Source organism: Tupaia chinensis, unplaced genomic scaffold (genome assembly GCF_000334495.1).
Source record: "Tupaia chinensis unplaced genomic scaffold, TupChi_1.0 Scaffold000294_5, whole genome shotgun sequence".
NCBI classification, from domain to species: Eukaryota; Metazoa; Chordata; class Mammalia; order Scandentia; family Tupaiidae; genus Tupaia; species Tupaia belangeri.
In genome coordinates, this window is record NW_006159782.1 from 1828581 (window position 1) to 1838985 (window position 10405).

The 10405-nt window shown below is 41.2% G+C and overlaps 1 protein-coding gene across 1 annotated transcript in view; it reads right to left on the reverse strand.

Moving 5' to 3' along the window:
- The window catches only part of RBX1 (ring-box 1), a gene marked incomplete at its 5' end in the record, with an annotated part of 44214 nt that extends 35349 nt beyond the window's left edge, over positions 1 to 8865 (reverse strand). Inside the window, 1 exon segment of the mRNA XM_014588693.2 lies at positions 8787 to 8865. Coding sequence (XP_014444179.2) covers positions 8787 to 8865 — 79 coding nt within the window.
- Positions 8866 to 10405: the final 1540 nt, after the last annotated feature.

A 10405-nucleotide genomic window follows, 5' to 3' on the forward strand; every position in this document is an offset into this window, starting at 1 on the left:
CTTGAAACTCACTCCAGATACGTGTTCGTGCATGCCCAAAATCCTGAGAGGAAAATGGAAGAGAAGAGAATATGAAGTGGCCATCTTCCCAGAAGAGTGATTTCTCACTTTATGTATCTCATATCTCTCTGTCTCTTCAGGAAGCACATGTGCCTTTTAGCAAAAATCTCTCAAAAACAAAAGCAAAATTTCATCTTATTTTCTTCCACTCACATTTGTATTCCTTAGTTTGGTGGTAGCTATTGGGATGTTGTCTGTATTTTCAAAGTAAAGGAGATTTTAGAGGAGATAAGTAGTTATTTCAACTTAGTACATCAGGGAGGACTTTGGCAAGAAAGTGATTTTGGGATGGTGTCCTGAAAGAAGAGCATAACTTGGAGCTTAGAAGAGAATGAAGTTGAAATTCTGAATGAAAGCAGAGGAAACAATATATAATTTATGTATAATTTTAGTCAGTTACTTACAGAAGAGTCATTGCATCAGAAGCTTTTGGCTTTTAGACATTTTGCCATTTAAAAGGAACAGTGATAGATGTCTCAATAATGTATTGGGTAGAGACTGTATATCTCGGGGAGTTGCTTATTTGAGAAAAGCTCGCATGTTCGGGAACTTACAATTCTTCCTTTTCAATTTTCTTTAATTATTTTTGTGTCATTAAAATATGTGAATTTGGGGACCAGCAGGTAGTGTGATGTTTGAGGCACTGGACTTCCACGTAACCTAGCACAGTTAGAGTTCTCCACCTACGGCTTGCTTTCTCACTTTCTCTCTCTCTGGTGAGTACACATTTGCTATAGCAAATTTTTAAAAATTATAATAATAAATAACATTCTTTAAAATGTGAATTTTGATTTTTCACATAAGTACTTTCAAAAGTTGAATACTTGCTGCTCCTCCTTGAATGCCATCTCTATTCTCTCTAACAGGAGAACAAAGTCAGGATAATTTCTCTAGTATATGCTAACTACCTAGCGTCGCAGCACATGTGCTTATACTTCGAAACTAATAGTGACATTCTCAATCAGGCTGAGAGTTCGTGGCAGCGTCTTTCATCTCTAAACTCTTAGTTCTCAGAACTTTGCTGAGGAGGGGAGACCCTGGGGCAGCTTTGACTAAGTGGTGAAGCTTAGAGGACACCAGTGTATTAGTTTCCCATTGCTTCTTTAACTACCTACCACAAATATGGTAGCTTAGAACAGGCCAGTTAACATCTTACAACTCTGGATGTTAAAAGTCCAAAATGAGTCTCATGCTAGAGATTGGTGTTGGAAGGCCTGTGTTCCTTCTTAGCTGATTTCTCCAGGGCTTTCTCTGCCTTTTGCTTCCACTTAAAGGAATCTTTGTGGTTAGTTGGGGCCACCCAAATCAATTAGGATAATTTCCTATAAGCTAGCTGGTTATCAGCCTTAACTACATGTGTATTCCCTGTTCCCCTTTGCCTTGTAACCTGTCATAGTTACAAGTTCCAGGAACCCAGACATGGACATCTTCCAACAATGTATTTAGTCTACCATGCCTACTGCCAATGGACATGCTTCTCTACTGATGGCCTATCAAATTTCAGTATTAGTCAGTTTTTCCTGGACATGAAGGCTAAGCATGTTCTTAGGGCTTATCTGGAGGCTCTCTGTAATCCATCTAGGCAGGGCTGCCTTGTTCTACATGTAAAGCCACCTGTTTCTTCCACCAAGAGTGGTTACCAAAAAGGGCACATTTGATGCCCTATCACAAACTGGAGGATCTAAAAGCCAGCACATTTCTTCAGATGCTCAAAATATTAAACAAGTCTTTGGAATTACTCCATTTAAAAATGTGTTTAGTTCTTTCCTAAGTGAGAGAGACAGAAATGCGGTAACCAAGAGGATCTTGACACACATCCACCTCAGCCTCAGACCCAATTATGGACACCTGCCTGGCTGACTCAGGGAGGTCTCTGGACTTGGGCCAGTCACCTTCCCGTGTGGATGAGTCTTACTGTGCCACCATCCAGCCCCAAGGTTACTCCATTTTTGTTTCAAAAATTGACATTTAAGTTGTTGCCAGAGATGAAAGAGGGACAGGAGAACATGGAGACTGAGCTTATAGGTCAGACTCTTTTCCTAGTTTCGAATCAGAAAAATGTTTCTGTTTCACAAGGGTAGGAAGTCAATACTTGAGCATGTTGTCATAAGAACAGATATCTTCCTAAAAAATAAATCATGTTGGGCCTGCCAGTTGCACAGTGGTTAGGGTAGCTGTGATCCCACAAGGCCAATCATGGTTTGATTCCCATCTCTACTGGTTTGAAAAATATATCCTTGTCACATGTGTGTGCATCCTCAAAATCTGATTGGGAGGGGTCAAAGAGGATTATGGTGTGACCATCTTCTATTGGGGGGTGCTTTCTCACTCTCTCCCCCTTTCTCTCTCTGGCAAGTTCATGTACCCTTGGGCAATACAGAAAAATAAGAAAATGGATTTTGTAAAGCAAAATAAACATAAACATGTATTAAACTAGTCAAAAGGAGCAAATATTCTTTGAATACCTCACATGTGACTGGCCCTACACCAGGCTTGAGGGGGGTATAGACTGATTTATTTTTTTATTTTAACATATGATTTTGTTTAACTTTATGTATGTATTTATTTATTTTAATTTCACCAGAGAGGGGCAAAGAGAGAGAGAAAGCAAACTGCCAGCTACGGGACTCGAACAGCAGTGACCCATGTGGGAGTCTAGTGCCCTAAACCACCATGTCACTTACTGGACCTATAGACAGACTTCTTTTTGAAAAAAAAAGAGAGCTTAATTGCTCCTCTATTACAGAGTTGTGCATGTAGCAGAGGATGGACTTCTGTAGTAAGCATTTTGCTCAAAACAGCACAAAGCAATCATAGCCAGAAAGGCAGACCTGAGTCAAATTTGGCATAAGTCTAAATGTCAGGCAGGGAGAACAAACAGAAACTCATTTGAGTGGAATCAGAGTATTAATAAACAGAAAAATAACCCAAAGCCTGGAGCCAGACTGAATAAATGATAATTTATACAGATATATTTCTTTTCTTTCTTTCTTTTTTTTTTTTAAGAGATTTTCGCTATAGGGCGTGTGCACTCGCCAGACAGACAGAGACAGAGAGACAGAAAGCGAGAAATCACCCCCCCGGGGGGGATGGTCACGCCACAATCCCTTCTCCTCCATTCTCCTCTCAGGATCTTGGGCACGCACGTACACGCACCTGGCATGAGTTTTAAGCCACCGGGTCTGGGATGTGAACTGCAGTCAACTATGTGGGAGTCCAGAGACATAGCCATTACGCTAACTTCTGGTTCCCCAGATATATTTCTTCAGTGGGAATCTGTATACATTTTAAATAAGCAAAAATGTTAATTAATAAGAAATGTGAAGATTTTGTCAATATACATAAGTGCATATATTATTACAGTAAGAAGAAAATGGAGTTCACAACTTACTGAGATAACTGATTATGAAAGATGCACATAAAATCAAAAGGATATATAAAAGGATTTTGTTGTGGTAGAACAAAACAGACTAAGGCAGTCGGTGCTGTGGTGGGTAAGGTGGCTGGGTCTCATATGGTCAACTTCATGGTTAAAATCTTGGACCCAATGGCTTTAAAACCAGTCTGGGGGCTAGCAGGTGGTATGGTGGTTAATATCTGGACTTCCACATGGCTGACTGCAGTTTGAGTCCTGGCCTCAGTGGCTCGAAAATCATGCTGGGCACATGTGTGTACATGCCCAAAATTCCAGGAGAAGGGATTGCAGCATGACCATCTTCCCTGGAGGTGATTTTTCACTTTCCCTCTCTCTGTCTCTGTCTCTCTGGCAAGCACATAGGCCTATGACGAAAACCTAAAAAAAAAAAAAAAAAACCAAAAAAAAAAAAAAAAAAAAAAAAATGTAGAAAAAAAATTAGTAATTTTAAAAACAGGAGTTCAACACTCTACTACATCTGACATTTAAAATACATTACAGAGGGGCCAGCAGGTGGTGTGGTGGCTAAGAGCACTGGAATCCCATAGGACTGACTGTGGTTTGAGTCCCGGACCTGCCGGCTTACTTTCTCACTTTCTCTCTCTCTCTCTTTCTCACTGTCCTTCTCTGGTCGAATTAAAAAATGAAGAAATAAAGAATGTTAAATAAAATAATTCTTAAAAACAAAAACAAAAAACATTATGGGACCAGCAGATGACAAAGCAGTTATATCGCTGGACCCCTACATAGTTGACCAAAGTTCAAGTCCTGGACCTGGTGGCTTAAAATTCACAATGGGCACATGTGCATTTGTGCCCAAAATCCCCAGAGGAGAATGAAGGAGAAGAGATTGTGGCAGGGCCTTACCCTCGGTGTGTGTGTGTGTGGTGGGGGGGTGATTTCTCACTTTCCGTCTCTCTGTCTCTGGCAAGTGCACGTGCCCTATAGCAAAAATCTCTCTTTAAAAATAAATATAAATAAAGTACAATACATTACAGATAAAACAGGTGTCTATCTGAAAGTCTACTGATCTCTCAAACATCCAACTGTAAAAGAAGAAGCCTAAGATGGCTTTTGTCTTTTGTGATTCTCCCAAGATGTACATTCTCTTGCATCCAGAGAAACAATGAATTAAATATAGAGGGGAGAAAAAAAAATCAGTTATGTAACATCATTAACTATTTTCAGGCAGCCTGAGAAAGAAAATTTTCTCTGGGTACAACTTCGTGTGAAAACACAGGGCACACAAAGACTTGGCAGGAGTGTAATCAAAGACTCCACCCAAACACATTTAAAACTGTACATGTGTTTTTCTGTGATGGATTCTTCCATGTACCGTAAACGTCATGGTAGCAGCTGATCTGCTTTGACCACAGTTCAAACAGGTAAACAGCCTCAAAGCTCAAAGCCAAGGACAATAACCTATCAGCACTTGCCACGATTGCTCTCCAACACAAAACATTTAATTCATGCCATCTTCATCTTTATGACCACAGACTTCTGTGTTTTGTTCCGCTATTTTCTGTGTTTTTATTATTAATTCAGCAAATGTTTAGTGGCTACTTACTACATACAGACACTATGCTAGATGCTTGGTATCCAATAGTAAATAAAACGGACATGAGGGAGAACCAACTAAATTAAATGATGTCTTGAGAATATTTAATAGAACTACATGGGACCAGCATATGGTGTAATGGCTGTGTCACTGGACATGGTTATATCCTACACAGCTGACCACAGTTTGAGTCCCAGACGTGGAGGCTTGATACTCATGCTAGGCATGTGTGCATGCCCCAAATCCCAGAAGAATGGAGAAGGGATTGTGGCATGGCCATCTCCCCCACCCCAGGGGTTGACTTCTTGCTCACTCCCTCTCTCTCTCTCCAGCAAGCACATGCAGCCTATAGAAAACATCACTCTAGAGGCTGGCAGGTGGCGTGGTAGTTAAGGGTCCTAGACTCCCACATCTCTGACTGTGGTTTGAGTCCCAGACCTGACCACTTGCTTTCTCACTTTCTTTTTCTCTCTCTCTCACTCTATCCCTCTCTGGTCAAATCAAATTAAGTAAAAAAATTAAATAAAATAATTCTTGGGTGAAAAAAAAAAAAGGTAACTGCCATAACCTGTGTTTATATAAGTTTAGAAGTATGGTCAGGGGAAAACAGCCCGGGGGACCAGCAGGTGGTGTGGTGGTTAAGGTGCTGGTCTCCCAAATGGCTGACTGTGGTTCAAGTGCCAGACCTGGTGGCTTGCTTTCTCACTTTCACTCTCTAGTGAGCACATGTGACCTGTAGCAAATTAAAAAAAAAAAAAAAAACCAACAATAAAAACAAAAGAGCCAGGACTCACATGTGAATATTGAGTTGAAATGTGGCTAATCTGAGTTGAAATGTGCTATATAAAATACACACTGAACTTTGAAGACTTAGTACAAATAAGAGGATATAAAATCTTTTTCTTTTAGAAATAGTTTATATGTTGAAAATATAGCCAGCCTTCTTTATCTACAGATTCAACCAACCATGGATCAAAAATATTTCCAAAAGAGAAAAATAATACAACAATAACAAATAATACAAATTTTAAGAAGTATAGTCTAACAACCATTTAAATAACACTTTCATTGTATTAAGCATTATAAGTGATCTAAAGATGATTTTAAATTATATAAGAAGAGGGACCAGCAGTTAGCGTAATGGCTATGTTGCTGGACTCCCACATAGTCGACCGTGGTTTGAGTCCCGGACCTGGTGGCTTAAACTCACACCGGGCGCATATGTGTGCGTGCTCAAGATTCCGAGAGGAGAATGGAGGAGAAGGGATTGCGGCATGGCCATCCCCCCTGGGGGGGGATTTCTTGCTTTCTATCTCTCTGTCTCTCTCTGTCTGGTGAGCGCATGCACCCTATTGAAAAAACCTCTCAAAAAAAAATTATATAAGAAGACAGGGAAAAAAAAAAAAGAAGACAGGTACAAGTTACATTCAAACCCTCTACTATTTTATATAAAGAACTTGACCACCCATGGATTTTAGTATCTGCTGGGGGCTCTTTCAGAAACTGACAGATGACTGTATTTTGGATACAGTAGGTTAAATAAAATATTAATTTCACCTGTTTCTTTTTTTGTATTAAGAATCATTTATTTAGGGACCAGCAGGTGGCATGGTAGTTGAGGCATTGGACATTCCCACATAGCTGACTATGGTTCGAGTCATGGACCTGGTGGCTTGTTTTTTCACTTTCCCTCTCTCTCTCTCTTTGTCACTTTCCCTCTCTCTCTCTCTTTGTATCTCTCTCTGGTCAAATTAAAATAAATGAATAAATGGCTAAAATTAAATAATTCTTTTTTAAAAAGAATTGTTTATTTAATTTTACTTATCATTATTATTGTTTTTATTTGACCAGAGAGGCCAAAAGTGAGAGAAAGAGAAAGTGAGCAAGCAAGCTACCAGGTCTGGGACTCAAATTGCAGTTTGGCCAGGTGGGAGTCCAGCACCTTAACCACTACGCCACCTGCCAGCACCCACCTGTTTCTTTCTTAATGCCGGCACTAGCAAAATTTTAAATCATACATGTGCTCTGCTTTGTAACTTACATTAGATCAGACATTGCTGGGTCAGACTAAAGTAGAGAAGAGGAAAGAAAGGAAATATTCTAGACAAAGTGAGTATGACATGTAAGGCCTCTAAAAAAGAGCACGGAGGACCAGCAATTAGTGTAATGGCTATGTCACTGGACTCCAATGTAGCCGACCACAGTTCGAATCCCGGACCCGGTGGCTTAAACTCACGGCAGGCGCTTGTGCATACGTGCCCAAGATTCAGAGAAGAGAATGGAGAAGAAGGGATTGAGGCATGGCCATCCCCCATGGGGGGTGTGTGTGACTTCTTGCTTTCTGTGTCTCTGGCGAGCACACATGCCCTATAGCAAAAACCTCTCAAAAAAAAAACAAAAAAGGAGAACGGGCAGGCCAGCCCTGTGGCCTAGTGATTAAGGGAACTGGATCCAACATGGTTTGCTGCACAGCTCAAACCCCAGACCAGTGGCTTGAAAAATATACTGGTCACTTGTGCATGAATGCCCAAAATTCCAATAGGATGGCGAAATGGAAAAGGAAATGGGGTGTAACAACTCCTTACTTGGGGTTGCCTTCTTCCTCTACCTACTTCTGTGGCAACCACGAATACCTTCTAGGGCAAAAAAGAAAAAAGGCATGGGCACAGAGAAACCACCACAGTAAACAGGAGAATGGCTCAAGACAAATCTGAAAATGTAGATGACTAAAAAATAAGTGCCTAAAACTTCAACTCTAGAAACTTGAGGTTTCTTTGCCCTATTTCTGATCTCATCTCATTAACAAACTATTTTGGTACCTAGATGAAAAAGTAACCACAACTGCTCCTGGTGTGATCAAAATTCTTGCCCCTTGGGAACCAGCAGTTAGTGTAATGGCTATGTCGCTGGACTCCCACGTAGCCGACCGCGGTTCACGTCTCGGACCCGGTGGCTTAAATCTCACGCCGGGCACGTGTGTGTGCGTGCCCAAGATCCCGAGAGGAGAATGGAGGAGAAGGGATTGCGGCGTGACCATCCCCCCTGGGGGGTGATTTCTCACTTTCCGTCTCTATGTCTCTCTCTGTCTGTCTGGCGAGCGCACGTGCCCTATAGCGAAAACCTCTCAAAAAAAAAAAAAAAAAAAAAAATTCTTGCCCCTAGTACTACAAGAATAAAAGTCAAGTCCTTCAGCAGGTATAGTCAGATCCTCTATGTGTTGACCACTGTGTGTAATGAAATATGTGAAGCTGTAAATGAAATTGCTGGTGCAATTAATTAGCTATGGAGGTGTCAGCAAAGATGCTCTTTTTCCTATTTGGAGTTAATATCGGAAATCTTTATTCCTTAGGCTTCTCCTCTTTACAAATCTTGCCCAGCAAACTAACTCAATAGAATTTCATAGCTCAAGGTTAATTTTCTTCTTTTCACTATTTCTGCCTTTGAGTCTGGGTATAAGATGGAAGACGAAGGAAGAATCAACAGCGCCTATGTCTACAATTCATTCTAAATGTGTCCTTGCCACCCTTTGGATGGAGCAATTTATTTTGAAAGCTGGGTATGCCTTCTGGACATCATAAAAAACAACAAACAAACAAAAAAACTACTCTATTTCAAACACGTAACAGACAAGATGCAAGAGATCCCCAAGCCCTCTATGCTTTGTATCTCCTTGTGAAGAAAACTGGTCACATCAGGATAGCCACAATCTCTGTAACCTTCTCAACTTCCTCCCATCCTCCTCCAATTACTTACAAAGATCCATAATGTGGTTCCTGCAGATGGCACAGTTATCAACCACAATATCCCAGGCCCAGAGGGCTACTGCATTCCACTGCAAAGAGAAGAAGGGGGAACAAAGCACTCTCCTGTAACATAACACACTCACTCTTTAGGATTTCATGCTGCAGTTACCATTACTTTGACCACAGGAATCACAAAACAAAATGAGCTTTTGGGTATTAAGTTACTCTGATTTATTTTATCAGAGGATATTGTACACTACATGCATGCTCTCCCACTCTCCAAAAGGTTGAGCATATGAACATAGAAATCAATGAGTCATCTTTTCATTTTTTCCCTATACCTTTAGTCAGCCATATCAATATAAGTAAATTGGGAATAATTTTTAAGTGCCTGCTTTAGGTTTAATCACAAATGTGAATTATTGTGCAGGTTTCCCAGCTTTGCAAAAGAGCTCAAAACCCGCATAAATAAACATCTACTCTTGAAGGCAGTTCTGGAAGCCTAAGCAGGAGGTGAAAACTAGGAACAGAATGGACTAGGATGATGATTGGATCATAACATGGGTAATCGTGGGATAAGCTGGATAACTACCCAGTCAGTACACAGAACAAGGTTGCCACTCAAATCTTAGATTACTTCCCAACAAACTAGTAGGACTCACAAGAATTTTGCTCAGTTCCTACTATCCTCTTCACTACTGTTCTCAGCTTTCATATGTACACTCTTTTTAATTAAGACGATTCCAGTAATAGTATCTAAAAGCAGTATTTCAGTAGTCAACACTCTGGCTTCTACAGTTATATATACTCCCAACTTCCCTTTTGTCCATTAATTTGCAGTCACCTCCCAAACCTTTCTCTCTTCCAAACCTAATTCTCGATGTCTACGAACTTCTTCCGCACTTTTCACACCACAGCCTCGACTTGGAGTAAAAACTCCACTTCTGTTATTCTTCAATATGGCTGCTGGCTGTAACGAGCCCACAATGATACACCAAAAAGCACCAGGAAGCGGTATATTGTCAGTTTTTAGCCAGACATTGCAGGAGCAGTATCTTCCCTACTTCAGAGTGTTCATTTTGAGATTTATTTCATTGTAGTTTAGACTGGACACTATTAATCAGGAAGGGTTGGCAACCTAAGAGGCTTTTCACGCCAAAACACACGTTCCACACTTTTGCTTTCCCACTCTTAACCAGGTCATCTGCAATTAAAACCAACCGTACCCAAATGTCACAAGATTTAGGCTTGCAATTTATTTTAAACTGATTCCACAATGTTTTCGTTTTGTTTTGAACGGGGAGACTGTGGACGTGACGGAATCACACGGCTGAGGCGGCTGTGACAAACGTACAGACGTCTCAGAAGAGCCAAGTCTCAAATCCAAGACTTTAACTCAGAGGAAGCGAGGGCCAGAGAGGAAGAGGATGGAGACCTGGGCTCGGAAAGGATCGAGTAGGGGTCCGCGCATCAGAAGACCTCCAGCTTCAGAGGGGCGGGGCAAGGAGCGCACGAGGGCGCTCCTCAGAAGCCTCCACTGCGGTAGGACCTCAGGTTCCCGGCTTTCACCGCACGGCCCCCTCCTCCACCCACCGCAGTCGCTCCAACTCCCCATCCCACCACCCCACC